Source organism: Lissotriton vulgaris, unplaced genomic scaffold, assembly GCF_964263255.1.
Source record: "Lissotriton vulgaris unplaced genomic scaffold, aLisVul1.2 SCAFFOLD_1506, whole genome shotgun sequence".
In the NCBI taxonomy this organism is placed as follows: Eukaryota; Metazoa; Chordata; class Amphibia; order Caudata; family Salamandridae; genus Lissotriton; species Lissotriton vulgaris.
Genome location: NW_028254893.1, coordinates 492370 through 517706, shown reverse-complemented (window position 1 = coordinate 517706; position 25337 = coordinate 492370). Strand labels below are relative to the sequence as shown.

Genomic DNA, 25337 nt, shown 5'->3' with positions numbered 1-25337 from the left:
ATCTGTAGTTTCTCTTGTGTGTTTGTCCATACGATGAAGTAGTCGTCAATGTATCTAATCAGTAGTTTCAGATTTTTTGTCCATTCATTGTTGGAAAATATGTGTCGGTTTTCATACCACTGCATGAAAATGTTCGCATACACAGGGGCTGCTGAATTGCCCATAGCCATGCCTGACAATTGTTGATACCATGATTCTTCAACTTTAAAATAGCTATGGTATAAAGTAAAATACATTAGTTCCATCAAGAAGGTTTGAAAATCATGATCTAATTCTGAATTCAAAAGAGCCGCTTCCATCGCTTCGATGCCCATGTCATGGGGGATACTAGTATATAAGCTGCAAACGTCAGCTGTACATAGTATTACTTTTTGTGTTGGATCCAATTGAAGTTGTTCAAGAATTTGTAAGAATTGAGATGTGTCTTTGACATACGTACGCATGGATTGTACTATAGGTTGAAAATACCGGTCAATGAGTTGACCAACTGGTTCATGCAAGCTTCCTCTCGTAGATACAATTGGTCGCATTGGTGGGTCATTGATGTTTTTGTGTATTTTAGGTTGCATTCTCAGTGTAGGACTTTTTGGATCAGAAGTAAGTAAAAAGTTTTTTGTTCTTTCTAGGATGATGCCCTGTTGTAATGAACCTTCAATGATGTTTTTTAGTGTTTTTGCGTATTCCAATGTAGGATTTCTATCCAACTTACAATATGTCTTATCGTCTGAAATATGTTCTTTGACCTTTCGATTGTACATTTCTGTGTTCATGATGACGATGGCGCCACCTTTGTCCGCTTTAGTGTATGTTACTTTGTCATTTCTGGCCAATTTATGTAAGGTATCAAGATCCTTTTGTGTGATGTTTCTGTTTTTCGGTTTTACATGTTTGATTTTCGAACAATGAATGGACAAAAAATCTGAAACTACTGATTAGATACATTGACGACTACTTCATCGTATGGACAAACACACAAGAGAAACTACAGATGCAATTAACTAAATTCAACAAGCATGACCAAAGAATACAACTTACATGGGTCATGTCAGATACGTCTGTTAATTTTCTAGATGTTAAGGTAACCATAACAACCGAGGGATTTGTGACCGACTTATATGTCAAACCAACAGACCGAAATAACATGTTGTTATATTCAAGTTTTCATCAACCTAACCTAATCAAAAACCTACCATTCTCACAGATGGCTAGAGTCAAACGAATCACTTCAGACAAAAACACACTTAACATCAGACTTGATGAAATGGCAAATAAATTCACATCCAGAGGTTATCCACAAGCTCTACTAGACGAATCCAAAAAGAGGATAGACCAAATTGGAAGAAAACAGTTATTAACCAGCAAAACCAAACCAGAACAGACAAGAACAGTTGTAGTATCCAAATACTCCATTGCGAGCAAGAAATACAAACAGGCGATAATGAAACATTGGACAATTCTCAATATGGAACCTGATTTTAACCAATCCTTTAGAGAACCTCCGATTTTTGCATTTACAAGAGCTAAGAACTTAGGAGAAATTCTACAACAGAAAGCTCTGGATAGCACATCATTCACACGAACAAAACCCTGTTTAAACTGTGGGAATTGTAATAGTGTGATTCGAGGCAACATAATCAGCCATCCCTCCAAAGGTTACCCAATAAAATTGAGAGTGAATGCGACCTGCGAATCAAGCAATTTGATTTATGGAATCAGATGCCCTTGCGGCAAGATTTACGTGGGGAAAACCGAGAGACGCATCAAAGTGCGATTAACGGAACACAGATCCAACATACGATTAAAGAATACCAAATCAGCATTATCGCTGCATTTCACAGAAGAAAGTCATAACGTCTCACAAATTAAATTCATAATCCTGGAAACAGTTCAGAAAATTGAAGGGAGAAACAACAACAAATACCTATTGATGAGAGAGAACTATTGGATACACAAATTGTCTACCCAGAAACCAATGGGGTTAAATGACAGAATTGAATTTGCATGTTACCTATAAAATTATATCAATTGCTCATATTAGACTGTATCTTGTGTATACTGTGTGCTGTTCACATATCCAACAGACACTTACACTCACATATTACCTTCATTCCCATTAACTTTACCTATGGCTCATAACCCTAATCCCCACAACACCAATGCGAACCTCCTTGGTTCGAATCCCGACCTTTTCTCGATATTCTTTTTGAGGTAATCTATATATTTTTTTAGAAAGTCCGCGTTATTTTCCACAAACATCACTGATAATTAAGTGATATATTTTGTTCTGGCCAGAACACCATATTAACGTGCACATCCAGTTTGCACGCGATCACCGGTGAAACTCCGTTTCATAGTCTTTCTTCTATGAGTGTGACGCGTTATTCGTCACATGACCGGAACTTTCTGTTAAAACAACAAACACACGGCTGATCCATGTACCAGCTCGTACCTACGAGAGGACCCACGTGGAACCGGCATTCCCACTGAACAGAAGGTTAGTTACAGAGACGTTTGTCTCTGGCAGCGCGAACTTTAGACTAGATACGGACATGGTGCACAGATGCTAGAACCTTGTTCTTTTATTTGATCTTTTTACAGGTTTCCTCACCATTGGAAATCCCAGACATGTGAGTCTGTACAAACCCTTATCACCCATATTTATCGTTTAGACACATTGCATGCAGTTTAGGCCGTCACGTTTTACCATGTATTCACTTACCTCACCTAAACCTTTTTAAATTGCGTTTTTCACCACAATGTGACTGTTTATGCATATCACAACATTGAGCTTATTTCTGACCATAGTTATTATTTCTGACAGTGTCGTTGTCCCTGATGAAGGGCATATTTGCATGCCCGAAATGCATTGGATACACCGAGATGACAATGTTTGACATGATGATAAAAATGCCAACAATCATTTAAATGAAAAAGGAAAATGATATGAACCGCATCTAATGATTACAAATAAATGATCAATGAATGAATTGAATTACAGTGTGGAAGTCTTCTTATGATATGGAGACAATGTTCTGAGTGCCTATGAAGGGATGGTTCTAAAGTACCTTTAGACCCACAACTTTGACAGTATACTGAATGCCGTTGGACCCTCGGCATTACCTTCGAGTGCACCAACTAAATTAAGGAACTGAGAGAAAAGAAAAAATAAACAGTAGCAGTGCATTCATCCCATCCAAATCTCTTTGGATGAGGGACATACGTCAGCGCTGATTCTGTTGGACCTCCGCGCCGCATTCAACACGGTCTCTCATCAGATCTTGTTACAAAGGTTAGGAGAAGCAGGTGTTGTGGGCTCAGCTTTGACCTGGTGCTCGTCCTTTCTTTCAAATAGGACCTTCCAGGTTATAGCCCCCCCTTTTGCCTCTTCGTACCATGCCAATAGGCAAGGGGTCCCCAGAGCTCCGTCTTGAACTCTTTGCTTTTCACTCTTTACGTTCAACCCTTGGCAGTGGAGGGCTTACCATTGTATCATATGCTGATGATACACAGCTAGTGGTAGCCCTCTCTGACTATACTGGGAGTGCAGCATCTAAGTTTTGGGAAGATCTCATGGCTGTTGCCGAATGGATGACTGATAATTGTCTTCAACTGAACTCCAACAAGTCAGAAATCCTGTTGGTGGGCAATCATCAAGAGCTATGTGGGGACTGGTGGTGGCCAACCATACTGGGATTTTCACCTACTCCTAAGCAGGCGGTGAAAGATCTTGGAGTCTGGGTAGATTCGGGCCTTAGTTTTCAGCTGCAAACCAAAAAAGTCATGGGGACCTGCTTTGGCATACTTAAGGGGCTTAAATCGCTGCTTGGGTTCTTTGACCCACCAGTCGGGCAAATGATTATCCAGGCCTCCATTCTATCTAGACTAGACTATGCCAATGCACTGTACCTAGGGGTGAACAAGATTAAGACCCTGAGACTGCAGCGAGTCCAAAATGCGGCGGATAGAACCCTGTTGGATCTTCCCAGAACCTGTTCCACCTCTATGGCCATCCGTCGGTTGCACTGGCTCCCTTTTGCCAACCGAGTGGAATTTAAGGTCCTCTGCACTGCATTTAAAATCCTGAAACTCTCCTCTCCGGCCATCCTCACCAATTTGTTGTCACCTTACCGCCCTATGCGCCAGCTTCGCTCTACTGGACAACACCTGGTTACTGTGCCTCGTACAAGGAAGGTACGATCGGGCGGGCACTCTTTCCGTCTTCTGGCTGCCAAGCTCTGGAATGCTCTACCATACTCCATTCGTGCTATGGAAAATTATTTGGTCTTTCGCAAAGCAATTAAAACCCATCTCTTCCCCATAGCCTAGTGCTTTCTCTGTTTCCCAGCCTCTGTTACCTGCGTCAGCGCTGGTACGCCTCTGTGCTGGGGCAACTGTGCGCTATATAAAACATATTAACATAACTTTTTGGGGGATGTCCAGGCATCCCTTATGGACATGCCCTTCTACACACCGGTCTTTTTAGAAACAAGGCAGGATCCGACATCAGCTGCCCCACTGGCAGTCCATAACATTGGACAAAGAGTACTTCAGATCGTTCAGCAGAGTTACACCATATGTTTTCTAGAAACCCTGCCGCCCAAGCCACCATCCTCCGATCGGCTGACAGAACACTAGCTCTGCCAGCTCCATCAGGAAGTACAATCTCTTTTGGCCAAAAGAGCCATTGAGAGTGTGCCAGCATCAGAAGCTAGTTATGGTAGCTATTCTCGCTACTTTCTGGTGCCCAAAAAGGACGAAGGCCTCCGCCCTATTTTAGACCTGCACCCTCTCAAATTCTTTCTGAAGAAGAAATTCAAGATACTTACGTTAGCTCGGCATCGGTCTGCCCTAGACCCTGGAGTCTGGATGGTTGTGCTAGACTTGCAGGACGCCTACTTTCATATTCCCCTCCTGCCTGCCCACAGGTGCTACCTGCAGTTCACATGTTCCATGAGTATTATCAGTTTACTGTGCTCCCTTTGGACGTTACCAGAATCCCTCGAATGTCCACCAAGGTTGTTATGGTGGTTGCAGTTTATTGTGGAGGTAAGGGGTTCCAGTCTTCTCCTGCTTCAATGGCTAGATGTTGAAGGTGGGCTTGCCCCAGGAACTCATCTCCCACCTCTAGACCGCGGGAGACCTCTTGCATTCTCTGGTGTTCCAAAGTGCCTATGACCAACAGGCTCTTTCGTCTGACCTGTTCTGGATACAGTGCAGTTTCGAGCCAATTCTCTGGAATGGCGAGTTCATGATATTCAGGATATGATTTTGACGTTTAAGGCTCAAAGCCTGGATTTTGGTGATATGGACAATGAGCGTGCTTGGACTCATGGCCTCCTGCATCCTGATGCTAACACATGCCTCTCCTACCTGGTCCAGATATTAGAGGGAACTGCAGCAGATCGGCAGTGGTGCTGACGATCTGCGTATTAAACAGCGGCAGACACCACTCCCCAGCCAGAGCAGACTGTAGTAACAGATCCATCACTCCTGGGCTTGGCCGGTCATCTAGGGGACGTGGACATCAGAGGACTCTGGTCTCCAATAGAATCTCCGCTCCACATCAACTTGCTGGAGCCGAGAGGGATCTGACTGGCACTGGAAACCTCCTATCATGGGAAACCTAGATCAGGTGTTCACTGACCACACCACTGCCATGTGGCATCACAACAAACAAGGCATGGTGGGTTCAGGACGTCTCTGAATATGACTGTGACATCAGGGCATTTTCCTGGTGGTTCAACATCTTGCAGGCTTTCTTAACGCCAGAGCGGACAAACTCAGCTGTCGATGCTTAGCTGATCACCAATGGTGTCTCCATCCAGAGGTGGTACAAGGTCTTTTCACAGATTCAACTGACTGAATCCGAGATAGACATTGATAGTTTCAATAATGAATCCAACGTAGTGTCAGATCCAGGACAAATCATAGGCACCCTTCCAGTCACAATCCTCCTGGATTAAACAAAGGAGTGGTAGGATACATCCTGGGGCTTCATAGTTGATCCAGCCCCCCTTAACTGGTCTCGCAGAAAGGGATAGGTTGTCGAATTGCTCTGCAAGTTCAGCACATGCTCCTGACATTTGGTGTAATCTACCTTTCAAATATTAGATTCCTTGCAAGGCCTTTCATATTTCTGTGGTTGTTAAATAAAGGGCCATTGTACTGGGTAACAGTTACGCACATTATTTACTAAACTTAGAATCGAAATGGCAAGAAAATAATAAACATACTTAGTATTATTCATATTGTTATTATTGGTGGTGTTGTAATAATAATAATAATTATTATTGTTAGCACCTTAGCTGCTTTGGAACGTCCAGCTCCAGTGCTGAACGTTCCATTGCGCAGGTGCAGTTGGAACGTCCAACGGCCGACGGCAGCACTCCCGAGGTAGTGGTGCCGTTGGCCGCTGGTATAGGTGCAGCACTTAAGAGGTTAGAATACTTGGGATGGCCCAATCCCTATGTTTTTATTTTTTTTATTTCTCTTTATTAGAATGGAATTGAGTAAGCCAATTGTACATCATGGCACATACATGCAGTGCATTACTGGATCATGACAACATTTCTACAATCATGACCTGCATTCAGTACCTTTGCAGGGCCTCACTTGTTCTGCTCCGTACAGGCTCATTAAAGATGCTCAAGGTCCATCCCATCTCCCACTAAATTATTTGGTCCATGGTATGTTGTGACTGCTGACCCTTGACAGTGTTCGACTCTGTATTTCCACTAGTGATCTCATAGTTTATTAAATTTCTGGGGACATATCCTAGCCTTGTATGTAGACTCCTCACATTCATGCATCATTTCACAATTTTTGTCCACTTCGCTACTTTTGGAGGACACTCATTTCTCCATAACTGGACTATGTGTCACTTTGCCGCCATTAGGGCTGTATTTCAAAAGAGGAGATCATATTTTGGGAAACTTTGTTCTCGCCAGATTTCCAGAAGAGCCAATCGTGGTGTAACCACTATCACAGTCCCCACAGTCATTGAGAGGCTTTTCTGTTCTGCTTCTCAGAATGGCCTAATATTTGGGCAAGACCATGGTGTGTATCAATAATCTCTGTTGTGTACAGTGACAGAGGCATATGGCATATGTCTGTAGAGATTCTTCTGATTTTCAAAGTCTAGTCCTTGTGATGTATGCCCTATGAATGATCTTGAGTTGTGTCAATCTGAAGCCTGCTCTCTTGACGGCAATTTGTGTGTATTGGATATCATCAGATCAATCCTTGTCTTCAGGCATACTCGGGTCACACTCCCACCGCTCTTTCAGAGTAGTGAGGGGCTGCCTGTTATTGATTAGTGGTCTATATGGTTGAGAGACTGCATGCCTTTAGAGTGGGTCAGCTAGGATTTAGCATTGTAGGCGGGACTCGTTCCCTATATGGTCAAGATGGGTTTTGTACTTAGTGCTTGTCTGAGTTGGAGGTATCAAAAGTGTTGTATGGTAGAAAGTTAGAATTGTGCCTGGAGATCTGCAAAAGACCTCATGCCGTGGGGTCCCATATATCCCCTCTAATCCCAGCACATCCCATTTGTGGAACCCCTGCAATTTTGACACCTCTACCAGGATACCCCAGTCCCAGAGGGGCACCCAAGTGTTATGGTATTTCCCCATCCCAAAATCCTAATAGCTTTCTTTCACGCCTTAACTACCTTGGTGAGAGGCGGGGAAGGGATTGCCTGCCATTCTTACCTTCGCATATAAGTTGCTAAGATACCCCCTATCCATCATTACTCGCCTGCCTGCTCCTATTGGTCTGCAAAGCACACAGTCATGTTTTTATAACGTTTGGAGGCCCAGTCTGTCCTTCTTTTTATGATGTGGAGCTGATCCTGTGCAGGGATCAACTGAATCGGGCATCCCCTAATAAGCCTGCAGAAAACCAGCTTGTTCAAATGATGCCCGTCATGTGTAAGGCGAACGGCTAGCACAACAAAAATGCTCAGGATTTGAGCTACCCACAAATCTGGTGGAGATTTAGGTCTGTTTTTTTCTATAAAGGACTAAAGATGACTATAGCCTAAATCTGGGATGAAAGCTGGGACAAAAGGGGGTATCAAGCCACCCTCTACGCAGTCATGGATTCTTACACCAGATATATTGCACTCAACCCTCAAGACTGGGTATAAATAATTTGGAATAATGCCACTCTGGGTCTTCTGCTTACACTGTAGCATTAGGTTCTAGTGTCCATTATTGCGGTGGGGTCCAGCTTTCTTGCAGTGGCTGCCTACGCACCACATTTGGTGATGAGGAGGGCCTCGTACAGGTGCCCGACTCTGTCCTGCTGACCCGTTGCCCTATAGTGCTGCAGTGGATGGGAAAAAAAATGTAAATGACACTAGAACAAGACAATGGATGAAGACAGCTGCCTGAAAGCCCCTGTAGGTATACTGTGCATCTAAATTTTGTAAAACTAAAAGAGCTAACTTCAGACCTGACCAACCACAGGTTAACCAAAGGGGAACAATGTACTTGCTTAGTTCACCCTCCAACCATAATACTAGATGGGACACCGTCTTGTGTTTTTTGTGCATGCAGGGGCCATTCTGATATCCTAATGTTGTTGATCTCCTGGTGCTTTGCCTCAGGAGGTTTATGGAGCATATAGAAAAAGACCTGTATTCTTTCTTAGGACCCGATGTTATTTCATCGGATAAGTATAACACAAATGACCTTGTCCTGATGAGTGCGCAAGAGGTGGTTGGCTATTGTTGCACATATTTTTAACTAGTCTATGGTATTTCATACGGGGAAATGAACTGGGTTCCCTGCAGTGTGACATTTTTAACTTTTTTTTCTGTTTTCTCAGGTTAAAACATGATTTTAGTTTTTCAAGTTTGACAATGTGCTTACAGAGATAGAGGACCCCCAGATTTATAGTGTAACGCTACAGTGTATGTCCAACACTATTTAATGTCACCCCAAAAATTAGCAGGAGTTTTTCTTTTTCACTCTGGGAAACTGCGTTTTCATTTTGAGTGACCACCTGGGGACATATAATAATTGATTAAATAGCACCCATGAGAAAGTCTTTGGGCGAGATCATTTTAGGTTTCTAAGAACACCGCTTTGAACCAGATTTGAGAGGCCCATTATCATTTTTATATAAAATGTCTTTGAAATATTCACTCTTCCTCTCCAGCATGATTTTACTTCTGTTGGCTTTCGCTTAAGGGACATCTCAGTTTGCTTATAGCCACTTAAGCTTGTGGACATAATGCAATATTGGTTAAGGTTCCACACTTCATCTCCCAGTCTACTAGGAATGCAATAGGCTGACACTTAGCCCTTTGTAGTATTGTATAAAAAACAACCAGTCCATTGTAAGGAGGACTGAGAGGTTGGCAACAAGGAGTGGTAAGATAAATAAGTCTTAATTGACCACTCAGTCAAAGTTGAAATGTCTGTGGAACCCCCTACCCACTTGCAAACCCCTCCATATCACTTAAAAGTAGCATCTGTTTGATGTTATTCAGTTTGCCATTATTTCCCTCTTGTAGTAGATGAAGTAGTTGTAGGCCCAGTTGAACAAGTTACTTACCTTCAGCAACACCTTATCTGGTAGAGAATCTATCTAGCTGCAGTTTCCTTCTACTAGAATACTCCCCAGGTGGCAGACTGGATCTGGAAATGTTCGAGCAGTACCGCTGTACACTGGTAAGTGGCAGCGTTTGATTCTGCATCGTTTGAACCAAAAGTGTTGTGTATGTTACCTATTTAGGTACCACCCCAGCATGCTGTCATCAGTTTTTTTTCATGACTTTCCACGCCAGAAGCATAGAGCCATGAGAAACACTGACAGATTGGTATGCATATCTAAGGCCCTTATAAGTGTGACACTTGCACTGTACATTTGCTAAGCCGGAAGGATTGTAGGGTCGGTAAGGAATCTACAGTTAGATGGTCTCTACAAGAAAAGGCTTTACCAGAGGTAAGTATCTTATTCATCTGATTAAGACTACTAGCAGCAGATTCCTTACCTGAGAATAGATACCCAGGCACTGTCTGCAAAACGGATTTTAGACCAAAAAGTCCTGCAGGACCAAATGGGCAAAATTCCCTTCTTGACTGACCTCACCCTTCAGGTAGTAGTGCTTAGTAACCAGCTTGACTGATGTCTAGTCAGGGACTCTACAAAATAACCCTGTGGTCACACCCATGGCTGTGGTGAATTGAGCACTCCAATCCTCAGGGGGTTGCACTTTGGCCAGTTATTGCAGATCTTTATTCAGACGACTATCCATAGTGCAATGGTCCATTTTTGCACAGACTTTCCCTTCTTAGTCCCAAAATACCTTATGAAGAGTTGATCCTTCACCTTGAACTCTTTGGTATGTTCAAGGTAGAATTAAATGTTGTCTTTCAGTTCAGTCGTTGGAGTCTCTTCTCTTCTTTAGAAGAGTGAAGCAGAGAAAAGAAGGTAGGCAAGGGGACATTTTGAACTACATGAAAGGGTGTAACTACATTCAGAAGTAAGGAGGCACATGTTCTAAGAACCAGCGTATCTGGGTAAAAAGTTTGCTGATCCTCCTGGCCAATGTTATGGCCTCTAAGAAAAACCGTCTTGATGGTTAGCAAACGGAGTGGGCAGTTGTGCAGCGGCCCGAAAGGCTTGCACATCAGGAAAGTCCGAATTTGGTTAAATTCCCATTGGGGCATAATGAATGGCCTGTGAGGAAACATATGTTGGAGACGTTTAAGGATGTAGGTAAATGAGAAATACCGGTTTCTTAATAGCAAATGTTACCGATTCGCTATTAGGAAATCCGCATTTCCTATGTAGGTAAAGATTCGGTAAAAAATACTGAATCCTTAATATTCCTTATTACCGAATCGGTAATTGAGATGCGGTAATGAGGAATACCTACCCAATCATTTCTATGGGCTTGGAGGCCCATAGGAATGACTGTGAGGATATTCAGTATTAGCGAATCAGTATTATCGAATCAGTAATACCGGGAGGTATTTCAAGGGTGTCCAAAGGACACTCAGTTGCACCGTTGAAATGTGCATGTGTGCACATGTGGTGCACATACATGACCTAAGGGCAAGGATGTGTGCCACATGGCACTTTAAAAAAAGCTAAAAAGTGTTTTTTTAAGGGAAATCTGTCATTGCCACCGACTTGAAGTTGGTGGTAATTACTGATTTCTTAAGGCTCAAAAGCACTCTTTAATGTGCTTCCTACATTGCATTTAAGGAATCGGTATTATCGATTTTCTTAAATGCATGAGCAATAAGGAATTGGTATTAAGAAATCGGTATTTACCGATTCCTTACCTATATTAGGATTGGCTAAATACCGGTCGGTAATGCTGAAATTTACAGAATTTCGGCGTTACCGACCGCTATTTAGCCACCTACATCTGGCCACTAGTCAGTGCAGGTGACTCTCACAAAGAAGGTTGGTCCAGCAACGGCATAAATGACTGATACATAGCCCTTAACTATGCCCAGAGCAGAGCCCTGCAGGGGCCAAAGATAGAACAAAAAGTAAAACCTGAAAAAGGATTGCAGAGAGGGTCGAAGTACTTGGAAGTACACCATGCATAATTTGTCCCCGCGGCAGGCATAGACCGTCTTGGGGGAGGGACCATGACCAACCTTTGGCAGCTGAATCTCCTATCGTATGGGTGTATCGACCCAAGAGGCACGCAGTGTCCACTGACGACAGTGCTAGGCTGGTGGAAGAGAAAATCCTGTTTCCAAAGGTCTCCAACCTCTTAAATTTCCTATCAGGTGGAGTGGTAGGGAACGTGCCGTGGTTGACTCAAGAAGTGGAGCCTTGGACCCCCAAGCTTTCAGGGGTGTGGTGCTGGGTGAGGATACTGCAGCCCCCAGGAGTGGGGCGGTAGCAGCAGATTATTGCCCTGTGTCCAGGGGCCCCAGTGCGGGGCTTGTACCAGGCCCCAAGGAGTGCATTTAGGTGGGGCCAACTCCTGGCTAAAGCATATATGTCAAGACATTCGTCTTGACTGCCACTGAGGGTAGAATAAGTTCCAAGACCTCAACCTCCCTCTGCCCCACCATTGCATATAAGGCACCACCTCCTTAGCCAAAGTAGGAGGAGAGATCAAGCCAGTGTCTAGGGAGGTGTCCAAACCACTGGCATCCGCTAGGTGCTCATAGCAGTTGTCCTCTGTGTCATCTAGAAGATACTGGTATCCATGAGGGTCATAGGACCTCTTCCATTCATCATCCTCTCCAGGCCTGTTGAATGTAAAACACACTGGTTCCATCTCAAAGACCATGACCCAGGTTGGTGCCAGAGCTGGCGTCCGATGCTGCCCTTCCAGCTCCGTACCACTCTGGTATGACAGTGGGGATGGTGCCACTGTGGGACATCTGTACTGGAGCGGGCACCAAGGAAGGCTGCACCCTAGCAGGCAGAGTTGCTCCAGATCAGCACTGAATCCCAGGGGCCTGAGTCGCGCTGAGAGTGAACTCGCTGCCAGGAATCCAGTGCTGGCCCCTTCCCACACCTGTGAAGCCTGAAGGCGCTCTACAGGGATCGGCCACCTAAATATGAGGTTCATGGCCTTATAATAGAACTCTTACAAAAGGGCAGGGGTTGGCCCAGCTCCAGGAACTTCAGGGAGGCACGGACCCTGATATGAACTCCACAAAGGAGTGAGGCTTAGAGTGCTGATGGACGAGGCGTAGTGAAGTTGAAGGCCTCTTCGACTTCTTTTAGTGAGACTTATCCGATGATTTGGATTGGGATGATGACTGTCTGGAGCAGTCCCACTAGCAATCCTGGGATCTTCGATGTGACCGATAACCATGGATAATGAGAATTGTGGTGCTGTCTGACATTGGGCGGAAAGGAGCTTGAGGGTACATGGTCTGGTAGTCCTTGCAGGTTTTGAAGTAGTAGTCCCACTCAAAGCACTAAAGACAAACCTAGTGTTGGTCTGTCACAGACCTCTACCTGTGACAAGTACCACATGACTTGAAACCCGCTGGTTCTTAGGGGTCATCCCAAGCAACAACAGAAATTCTCAGTGTTGGCAAAACATCAAGAAAAAGGTCATTCATAAATTGACTAGGGGTAGCTCTTCACAGATCTGTGCTGACAGGCGCGGAAAGAAAATAACTGACATTAGCCCGCTGGACTGGTGCCTATATAGGCACCACACATCCGTTCCGGCACAGACCATGCCGACGCGGAGCTGAAAGACTTCAAACAGGCACACAGGGGTACTGCTCAAACATTCTGATACCTAGGGAATAATCTACGGTAGGAATATGCAGCTAGAAGTCTCTATAAAATCAATAAAAACAATTTGAAGGTTATTTTATCTCAGGTTCAGGTTTTCCATAGTTAGTTTGCAAGTTGTTCGCCTTTATTTAAAACTCTGACCCCATGGCACCAGAGGTGATTATTTGACCCTAAGGAGCCACACTTACAAACCCTCATTACAGAGATAAAACGAGGCGTATTGACACCATATTTTTTTAGATTCTTTGGAAGGGTTTTGAAAGCATGCTCGCAGAACTGACTACAATTGTGTCAGAGCATGTTTATTGTTGGTAATGCAGTCTGTTATATGTTTGCCAAGTCTAGCCGGAAAAGTGGTTAGTTCTATGATTTTGTTTATAATGTGTGAAAAACCTACAATTTCAATAAAAATTATTATAAAATAAAAAGATAATCCTGGTGCAGTATTTCAGTGCTGACAACTTTTTAATGTAAATTGTAACTAGCTTCAAGAGTTCTTTTTCGCTTATTTTTGGATTGAGGAGTTTACTATTGTGGTACATTCGGTAGAATAAAAGCCATCCTTACCCCAAAGAAGTGCATATAACCTGCAGTTCTGCATTGTCCTTTTGAAGAGCTGGTATCTGTAATTGTTGCTAAGTAGCCAGGCTAGTTGAGGATCGCACATCACCCCCACTACAGGTCTCCTGCCGTTGTAACAACCATCTGACCTCAGAACAGTAGTGTGATCCGACTTCATGGAGACACAAAGGTATTTGTCAGCACCAAAAAAAATAAAAGTGAAGGGGAAAAAATAAATTACAACACTAGTATATTCATTTCATTAATCTTTATTTCGGTCAATTATAACCATAAAAGATACATTAAAAATTCTATTTTACAATACCAATTAATCCAACAGTTGAGGTAAAACCAGCTTTCTTCCTAATCAGGTGTACATTAAATAGAAACCTACTTACACAGAAGACGACAAGTTGTGAAGTATCAGTCTTCAATATGCGTTCGGCCTCACTACAACTTCTAACACCCAAATTCCTACTGCGAGACCTAATCCATCGTTCCCTGGCTAATTTTTATGCAGGGCAGAAAAAAAGTATATGTACCGTACATCATTTTCTTTGACCTCTTTTGTACATAGGGGACACATATCATATCTGTCCACCTTGGTTCCACCCCATTTAGACGTATTTACATTTATTTGTAAAACCCCGTATCTAAAGTGCAGAAATATGGATTTCACTAGCGGGGGGCCTACCTCATCCAAAAAAGGTTCAAAATGAACGACATCTTTGAATGCTATCAATTTCAAAGTTAAGGACCCAACAGATGAACTATGTAGGATATTGTTATTCATGTAGGTCCAAAAAGTAGACTGTAAAAGTCGCTTACAAGATGACGTCAGGTGTAATGGATCCTCCCAATAATGGGATAGGCCTAACTTCTTTGTTCATGATAAAACATGTTTTAGCCAGGGAATATCCTTACTTCGGTCTATCCTCATGATTTCCTGAAGGCCTTCTCTATAATGGGAAAGCTCAGGAGTCGACCAAATCCTAACCCAGAATAATAATGGTCTTAACACTGCATGATGATCAATCCGTTTAATGTCAAGGTCCAAAAGTACTGGGATTAAGGGCTTTCTGGTTGGGAGTTTTAATAATTTCCAAAAGAAATTATTTTCCTCCCTTTCAAAGTTCTTTTTACAGTATGGACCCCAAATCTCAGCCCCATAGAGCACGGCTTTAAACTTGAAAACCTCCAAGGCAGGAGAAACAGCCTTTGAAGAACTAGCCCTATGTTTTTTCATTATTGGCAGTGAATTTTGGGGCAACATTATCCTGTTCTTTTTCTAGTTGCCCCTTCCAAGACAATTTACTGTCCAAGGTGATTCCTAAATAGTTAAAGCTTTCCACATATTCCAGGTTTTTGGTTGTTTAAAACTAGATTCTTCTTAAAAGATTTGTGTGGGTTTATTGACATGTATTTAGTCTTACTTGAATTGATTTCAAGTCCCTTCATAGTGCAATAATTATTAAAAGAATCCACTAGGCATTGCAATCCCTTAGGGGTTTGAGAAATTAAAATTGTATAGTCAGCCATTAATAATGCTGAGATAACTTCGCCCCCGAGATGCGGAGAATCATGTTTGCAATTTTCTAGATATTTAGGGATATTTACATACAGTGAGAAGAGTGTGGGAGCTAACACGCATCCACGTCGTACATCCCTTCTCACTGGTATTGCCTTAGATAATTCCCCCCTCGGCCCCATCTTACTCCTGCATAATTTCCTACGTGGAGCCTGATCAATTGCACAAATAATTCTTCTGGCACCCCGGTATGTTTTAAGGAGTCCCACAGTAGGAACTAGATCGAAGGCTAACCTTAAATCTACAAAGGCAATATATAAACTGCCCTTCCTTAATGTAATATATTTCCAACAAATACATGTGAATCTGAACACTAGGTCAGTAGTGCTTGTTTTGATTCTAAACCCTGCTTGATACTTTGATAATATATATGCCTCATTCATCCATTCTAAAAGTCTATTTAAAATGTGTCTTGCAAAAACTTTCTCTAAAAGGTCAATTAAATTAATTGGGCGATAATTTGCCGGATCATAGCGATTACCTTTTTATAAAATTGTCACAATCTCTGCCCCTTTCCATGTATCAGGAATTGGTGTACCTGCTACTATTGAATTACATTAAGACTTCAATATCATGCTTCAATAAATCTCCTGAATTTTGTCATGCCCTGTGGCTTTCCCTGGTTTGATAGCCTGAATCGCTTTTATGGTTTCTTCTAGACTAAAGTGCATATCAACAGCCTTTGCTTCAATTTCCAATTCCTTTTCTACTGTAGGCGGTTCCCCAGTATAATCCGAATACAGCAGAGAAAAGTGTTCCACCCAAGTATTTTCGTCTAGAAAAAGGTCTTTGGCAGTCCTTCTTGTCTTATTTGCCCTCGATATTAGGCTCCAGAAGGCAGCCTGGTCTTTGGACTTTGCTGCAATAATTAAGCCTGTCCAAATGTCATCGGCCCTGACTTTTTTTGTTTCCACAAGCGTTCTATTATAGTTATGCCTTCTCTCCCTTATTTCTAGTAATTGCCTGAATTAGGGTGGTCTTAGCTAATCTGCAATCTTTGTTATACCAGGGGTTTCCTACTTCACCTTGGTTGTTCCATCCTCCATTTTTCTCTTTATAGATCTTACTTAAAAGCGGGGTCAGTGCATCCACCAAATTATGATGCATATCCAGTACACGACGTTCCCCTATTAGGAGATCTTGGAATGGTGTTACAATGTCAGCAAATGTATTATAAATATTTATCATCACTGCATCTTTAGTTAGGATATAAGGCCATTTTAGGGCTTGTCTATTATTGTTTATTAGGAGATCACAGGTAGCTGTATCATTCCCTCCATTCCCAGCTGTAGTAACCTTAAAAAGCTGCGATTCTAATGTCAACTGTAAGGGAAAATGATCGCTCTCCATTCTATGGTCAATTTTAAAATCAATGGCAATATGCCACAAACTTATTGAAACCAATATAAAATCTATCTGGCTCTGAGCGCTACTTCTACAAAATGTAAATGCCGTAGGTCTAGCTGACGGCAGACGCCCATTACATGCCCTCAAATCATGTCCTACAGTAAACTGTAGAATTTGTGCCTCTGCAACAGTACACTTTACCCCCCTGCTACTGTCTATGGCCGGAATATTATTCGCCATATCTTGCTCTGCAAATAGATTTTCGAAACCAACTATCAGTTCGAACTTGCAATTAAAATTGCCTCAAACAATTATCCGTGACATGGGCCCTATTGTGTCTAAGAAAGAGTCAAGTTGTTCTATTGTCAACGATTCCTTGTTGGATGCACTTGGCCTATTATAGACATTAACCCCTTCCATGCTGATGACGAACCCCAGCCGTCATGCACTACGGTGCTCGTGTGCTGATGACGGCTGGGGTTCGTCACGGCCCGCCCCTGTTCGTGCTGTTTACAGCACACCAGGGGAATCGCGGCCGCATGGAAAGGGTTAATTAAATATAAGTCCTTGTTATCACGTGTAACAATTTTTACGCCCAGCAGATCCTGGGACTGGATATACAGTGGAATATTATCAATTTCAAGGGTAATCCTTGTAAACCACTAGTATATTCAGAAACTCATTTTATCGCTTGCAAATGAAATAAATGTATGTTGCACACTTGTGGTCAATATGGGCATTAATGTTATGAGTTTAGTTAATGGCAAATTTAGCTCCTCAATTTCAGGTTGGTGTTGAATTTTGATGATGGAGGATTTCTAGCTTTCTACAACTGTCGCATGAGCTGGTGCTCAAGGCCCTTCATCAAACCAGCCATTGACATCCTGTCCGCCAGGTTCCATCGAGGGCAAGCCTTGGAGGCGCTCCGTAACTCGCGACCCGTATGTATCACACTTTTGGACCAGCGATATTTCTCTGGATTGGGTATGTACACACCTCTAAGCCTTTTAAATTAATTGCAAGTCTGTCTTTTAATGAAGCCCGTCTTGGTTTTCATAATCTTGATAGTCTAGCATCGCTTATGCTTTAATTTTATTTATATAGTAAAAAAGTGATGGATTGAAATCCTCTGAAAGTCGGAATCTTTGATAAACTGGTAAAAAATCTGCATAGATTCAATTCCATTATTTTGAGATTGTCTGCAGCACAATAGCCCAGGACCAAACACATGAAAATCAATCTGGGCTCCTCTTAAGAAGGGACAGTCCAGCTATTGCTAGGCAGTGCACAATATGCTGACACTTATACACTGAGATGTTGGTCCTAAGCTTGCTGTGCCACACACCAAAGTGTCATCTTACTAAAGGCCCAACAAACCTGAAACGTCTGTGATTGATTATGTTCCCATACTGTGGGAGTTAAATGGAGCTTTTTGGCTGGACTGCTCCTTTTGGGTATGTTTAAGACAGATTTGCAAATGTTTCAATCTTGTTTGTATTGCAGCTGAGCTAAAGATATTAAATTAAGTAATCCTAACGAAGGATAAGATTAATTCAAGTGTATATTCATTCATGAAAATATTTTTCAAGTTATTGACTGGAGTATAGGAGGTGCAATGTGATAACCTCCATTTAGCATTGAAAAATTATGCAGAGCTTCTGGTGGGCTCTCTTGGCAACCGGTGCTCTCCTTCTTGAGAATTTGGTGGGCACCTGTGTGATGCTGGCCCCTGGACAATAGTGACAGTATCTGCCATGGAAGGGCAGTATTAAAAGAGATGCAAGTTGATGTTTGACGTCTCAATTAGTGTATTTTCTTAAAAAAATAATAATAAATGAACATGGTAACAAACCTAGTGGGTTCAGAGCAAACGACACAATGCAGGTAATTCTATTTACATAAATAAACAAATCTGTTCTGCCAGGGCAAATGTGTTAATTTTCATGAAACGACAAGCTGGTTCAGAAGTGTATAAACTGACTAACTGTCATGGGGACATACACCACTATATATAACGCTTATTGTGATGTGCATTCCTGGAGAGGCGCTGTGCGATCTTGGCGGAAATGCTCTGTGTTAACCCACATTTAGAACCCATGTGCTTCTGTGTGGTGTATGTGTGCTTTCTACGTGTGCATCTGATTTTGTGTTTTCTCACCCCATATAGTTGGTATGTAGTTGCTGTGTTGACACTGTTGCGTAATGGTATGAGCTTGGCGATTATACAACCAGGAAACCAGTCACCCACTCACAGCCTTAATTGGGCAGGACTATAAATACACTCCCTGAACGCACCCTGTTGCTAGGCAATCATGAATCTGTGCGTCCTCGGTTGCATCTTCCGAGCAGCCTGTGATCTTCATGATAAGGGAATCTAGTGGATCCTGAGTCACAAGCTTGCAGAGGACATTGGCGCATCATTCTGTGTCACGAGTCTGCAGTGGACATAAGCAAGCCCTCCTCTGTCATAGACCTGTGGAGGACATTGGTTTGTCTGAAACTGTACAATAAGTAGCCCCGCCAGTCGGGCACCCCCAAAGGAGCATCTTTAACGTCTTACAATAGAATCTTGCCACAGCAGCTCTCGGCAAAGGACTAGGACTACTAGCACGTATGGCACTTCCCTTAGCATCTCATTCCCAGCTTGCTGCAATGTTTAGGGATAGCCGCCAGAGATAGTTGGAGGGAGAAGTAGCCCAAAGGTTTGTCTGGTTCAGGTTTGGACAGTTCATTATTGTGGGGCCCATGTGTAAGGTGTCTTACAGCACTTTCGGATTGGAGAAGGGCTCCATTCCTTCAGGCGATTATTCTGTGACTTAACTGAAGGCACCAGCCTGCCGTCTTCCTGAGCCAAGATCCTAGGCTACCTGCTGATCTGGTTGCATGAAAAGATAATGGGATGCTCAGGGTAGTGCTTGCACTAGATGTGACTATCTGTGGGTAATCCTGTTTGTTTATATCATAGTGTGCACTATATCCTCCACGCCCACCTGGTAGCATGTCAAGGGTGATGCCTACCTGGAAACAGACTAGGGTGTTCAGTGAGCCAACGGATCAGACCTTGTTTCTTTATTAATTTATTATTTCGCCCCATTCCCTTCACTGTAACACTGGCTGGCAGAAATATGGTCTGCTTCGCAGTGAGAGGGGTGGTTGGACAAGCATGAACATCGCTCCTGTTGGGTTCAGGGTATCTCAGGTTAGTGCATGAGAGATAAACATGAAGAAAGACTTTGATTTTTCTGAATTTATCATAGTGACTGATCACACTTGTTCAGTTGGGAGACATTGCCTTCAAAATGAATGCCTGTTAATCCCTTGGGAGAAGAAGGTGACTGGTTCAAGTGTGCTATCAATGGTTCAACCAGAGGATACAAAGAATATCAATGATTATTCTTGAAACTAAGAAGTACCTCTATCTTATTGGTGAAATGATAATGAGAAGCTCAAAGAAAGATACCATGTGTCCATAGCAGTAGCCAAAGGTTGCTGGTGGGAAATATTCTTTGTAGTTTAATAAGACCTTTTTGTTCTTATGATATATATTACATGCTCTTCGATTACCGGAGCCTCTTGCACCATCAGAGGACAACTCGGTGGAATCTCGAGGAAGCTGCGAGCCAAGAAATCTTGCGCCGCAGTGAACACATTCCAATGACCCAGTATACCATGCATCGCTGCAAAGGCCATAACCCCTCCATCAGAACAAAGCAATTCATGAGTAACTAAGGGACTCCTAAGTTGATTATAATCCACATCGGGAGACACCGTATTGCAGAGACATAAATCCAGGGCCCATTCGAAGTCGCAACTCAGGCAATGGAAAACAGGCTGAACGCATGTAAAGTAGGAAAATCGAAACGATAATCCATAAGCTGCACTCAGTGTAGCAAGAGGCAGCGCACCATAGTACTCAAGCATCCGGGCGTGAAGGAGCCCTAGCTGAGACAGCTCGTCTTGTAAGACAGGACGTGCATCCATTTTGAAATAAAGAAAACAGCAATAGCACGCCAGCAGCAATAGCCAGTAGCAAGGGAAATCCACCAAACAGGCTGGAAAAAATAGAATGAAAGAAAGCTGGAATTACTCCGAAAATCTTTTGGAAGGAAGTCACTAAGGCACTCCTTACAACTTAAAAAAAGTGAGCCAGCCCCGAAGTGGAGGACGCATTGAAGATTGCGTGAATTAACTCACCGAAGTGCAAGGGCAAATTAGTATTTAATAAGGCATGCACCTCTGTGCAGGTGATAGCCACGTGAAGGACAAATGTGAGCAGATGTGAGTGCAACTTCTTTCTGGGACAATAGAGCTCTTATGCGACTCATCTTATTGACCTTTGCTTTCAAGGTCGGAATCTTGGGCCAGATGGAAACATCAAGTTTCCCATGCGGGGGTGGATACATTACATTTTTGCAACAAACCACACGTTCACTGACTGTAACGACATAAGCAATCCCTTTTATTAACCCACAACAATCCTCATTGTTTAAAAGTAAATAACTCCCATTTGCCAGCAATGTGAATGTGGGAACGATTGCAGGCACGGGTTAACCTTTCAAAACACAGGCTAAATTAGGCTCATTTTGATTGCAAGAGCCATGTAATTGGATATATCGACACATTAAGGAATGATCCGGTGTTTCAGTGCATTCTTCACCAACTCTAACAAAGGAAACGGCAGAGTTATTAAACCGTGAATAAGCCACGTTGGCTTCTGACACAGAAAATGGTAAAGGTTCTAACCTCTCAATGTGTAACATGGAAAAAGAAGCATCCTTCATGGATAGTAAGCGTTGCTTGTCAGTCAAATTGAAAGGGGCAAACAAGGATGACTTATTCATGTAATGCCATGGCACTTTACCTGCCTTAAGGGTCTGCAATGTCCATGTAAACTACATAATGAAACGCAACTGGTTTTGACCGTGGTACTGTCAAAGCCCAGCTCACCTGAGTTTCTGTTCAGTTCTGATGGAGGTTGAAGAAAGTCCGACCACACCCTGAAACTGCTTGTTCCAGCACACTAGTTTTAAAACAGTGCACTAAGAACCAGAAGCTCAAGGAAAGGGGGGGAAAGTGGATAAAAAAAAAGGAAGACCACACCGTTCTTGCGTTTTCACTGTAGAAGAGCTGCTAAAATCTGCGGCCCTCTCTGACTTCTGTAGATACTGGTGCCTAATGAAACATAAACAAAGAACAGATAAGTGCAACTTATCCCTAAATGTGTTCCTGACTAAACCTTAATCTTATTAGAAATTCTCTTCTAAAAGTACCTCTTGGATCCTGGTCTCAAGCTTCCAGGTTTGGAATGTGTTACTGTTCTGGGATGTTCTTTCTATTACTGTAAAACTTCTGTAAAATCAAACGAATATCATTATCAGAATTACCAACGTCTAACATTCACCTTAATATAACTAAAGCCTAAATTCTTAATAGCAAACTCACTTTTCACACATTTCCAGACTTTTTATAAAACAAATATTGTACTTTTACATCAAAATACAGCAGGTAATTTGTGCAAGTCCTTTATTTACTGTTTGCCTTGCTGTCAATGGTTTCTTCTGTTCGATTCTTAAAAAAGTTCCATGTAAAACAATGTTTATTTCACAAAGTTCCACAAAGTATTCTTTAACAAAAGGTTTGAACCACAAAGTTAGTGGGAGATATCTTGTTCCAAATTGTCTTTACATGAATCCAGAAATCGCTGATAAAGTTCTTTCAGGTAATAAAAGGTTTTGCACTTACTTGTTGCTGAAAAGGGATACTGATCAGTCTAACCTTGACCTCTTTCTCTTTTTGCAGGTCGATTGCAATGGACAGAAGAGGGGCTGGAGGAAGAAGTAGCCGGAAACCAGAAGAAGGAAGAGCCAGAATCAATCAAGGTCTGGAGAGAGCAGGAGTGCCAGCGCCGAAGGATCTGTTCTCAGGTAAGTGGGAGTTAGACGAGCACAAGCACTGGGTGAGGCTCAGGGGCTGCCTTTTATAGACGGGGCTGTGTGTGGTTCGAAGAGCAGGGTGTGGTTCGAAGAACTGGGTGTGGTTCGAAGAACTGGGTGTGGTTCTCACAAGCAGGTGTGCAGAGCTTCAGTTATTATGCTAATGAGTTGAAGTAACACATGGCCTAGGGAGGAGTGTTCTAAATAAGCCTTGGTAAAAGCAAGGTCCAATATTTTCTAAATAAGCCTTGGTAAAAGCAATGTCCAATGTGCAAACAAGACAGCAATGTTCAAACTTGTGAATACATTGAGCAACATACACAGAAGTCTTAGGTAGGGGCTGAGATGACAAGAAAGGCTTTCAGTAGTATGTTTAAAGAGAGCTATTACAGAGACCACTAGTGCAATGAGAGGGGACATGCTCTTTGGTGTGCACAATCCCTAACGGGTACAAAGCAGACACTTCATCATGCACACTTGCAGAATGTCTGAGACAGTTCTCACACAATTTGCCTACAGAATAGATAGTCACAGAATGGCCACTTTCAAAACGGGGATCTACCCTGACCTGTGTAAAGCCATGAGCTAAACCCAGAAAACGATGCTGGCATGAATCAGCACTTCTGTGCCAGAGCAACCAGCCTTCGGGATCCAAACTGGATATGTTAAAGGGGGAATTCAATAATAGAGTTTGTAACTCTCTCACTTAAAATTTAGTAGTATTACCCCAACCAGAATATTCCTATAAATCAGGAAAAGAAGGAGCATTTAATTTTTTAGGAGTAGTCAATCCAAAGCATGTTGTCTGTGGAATCGTAGAATTCAGAAACATATGGTTCGGGATGAGGCATGCATGGTGCAAAGCTTTTAGAACTCCAAACTGATTTGCGGTCAATCATATCCTTCCACAACTCATAGCCCCCAACAGCCAACTGGTCTAGAAAGGACTTCGAATATAGTAATTTAGTATCGGTAAGTCTAACTTTTGGATATGGACTTTTCACCCATTTTAAAATAAAAGGCATTTGGTTTAGATTGATTAAAATCTGTAAAAATAAGTGAACCTTTTCAAAAAGGTAGCAAAACTGCCTTGTACAGGAGCTGGACAGTGTTCCCACTGGGTGTAATTTACAGTGAGCCTCCTGGTATTCGCTTTATGCAGGTAGTGATTGCCAAAATGTTGATAACAATATAAATCACCGTAATTAGCAGACTCCAAGTACAAATTATCAGCATCAAAGGCAGCATAATATTTCAAATCAGAAAACAATGATTCAACGGCCTGAACATCTCAATCATCAGAACGTATATTTTGTTTAACTACATCCCCCATAGATACTCTAAGCACATTAGGGACATTTATAACCTCAGTGGGCCCATTATTCTGAAATCGAACAGCATCCCATACAATCCAATATAAGACAAGCCAAGTAGTGATGTTAACAAAAGCCAAGTCTCTTTGCACTCTGTGTGAAGAGGAATGGGGAGCCAAAGTTCCATTGATATGTCGAATGCTCGACATAGTGTCCATTGACGAGACTGAAATTAAAACACAAAACCAATTAACATAAAAAGGTAAATCGAAGAAAGCACCATCCACATAAAAGTCTATGGGGGAATAAAAAAAATGTTTTTTTTAACAGTCTTGCCAACACAGAAATCTTCGAGGGCTTTTTAGATGTGTGGGAAACAGTGTCAAATGAAAATCTGGATTCTGTAGCCAAGTGAGTTTGCAAATCAGGCATCGAAAAGTCAGTTGGGTAAGTCTAGTCAGTTTCATCATGTTGAGTACCAGGGAGTATACTCAATAAAGGACTGGAAATTGCAGGCAACTCGAGAGTGACATTAGGCACAGAATTGGAAACCGGGTCGAAAGCAGAATCGGCCACTCTGTGTACCTTGACATTGTCAATGGAGATATACCTGTTCTCCTTACGACCTGGAAGTAGTGGTAAAATGACTGTTCTTGTGCCCTTCACTCTAAGCACTGGAACTGGAGCTCGATAAGAGGGACCTAATTATTTCTTGTTCTCGATCTTCTCACGAACCAGTTCTCCAACTTGGGGTAGCCAGCCAACTACCGGGATGTGCAACGCATCATCCGAGGTGGAGGGCAAATGTTCCTTTGGAAGACTGTCTCTGGTCTTTTGTAGATCCTGTAAAACATTGCAGTGTTCATCTACGTCAAAGGAGGCAGCTTGAGCCACCGAGTCTAGACCGTCGAGGTCCGGTATATACATCTTGATACCAAAGAGCATTTCGTATGGAGTCCGCCCACCCAGAGACCTTCTAGGGAGATTATTAAGAGCACTCTGCACGCCATTGAGATGGGCCAGCCAATTCCTGCCAGTGCCTATAACTCGAGCTGTCAAAGACTGCTTTAAATCTCGGTTCATCCGTTCCACAACACTATTACCCTCAGGTCTGTATGGAGACGAAAACTTGACTTGGACCCCCAACGAAGTCATGGCATCCTTATACGCCTAAGAGGCGAAAGCCGGACCCTGATCCGAATGGAAGGTACGACAGGCAAAATTCCCTACAAAGATACGCAAGTCTCTTATGACAGTCCGTGAATCAGCGCTGCGGTGAGGCCAGACCCACACAAAGCATGTGCATGAATCAACTGCTACTAAGATGTACTTCTACGCAGTATCAGAAGAAAA

General features: G+C 42.7%; 1 protein-coding gene across 1 annotated transcript in view; it reads left to right on the top strand.

The window, feature by feature from the left end:
- LOC147659378 (endonuclease 8-like 2) overlaps window positions 1-25337 on the top strand; it is a 146483-nt gene that overhangs the window by 77644 nt on the left and 43502 nt on the right. The window contains exon 4 of the mRNA XM_086951787.1: window positions 17526-17722. Within this exon, the coding sequence (XP_086807913.1) occupies window positions 17526-17722 (197 nt within the window). The remainder of the gene's footprint in view (window positions 1-17525; window positions 17723-25337) is intronic.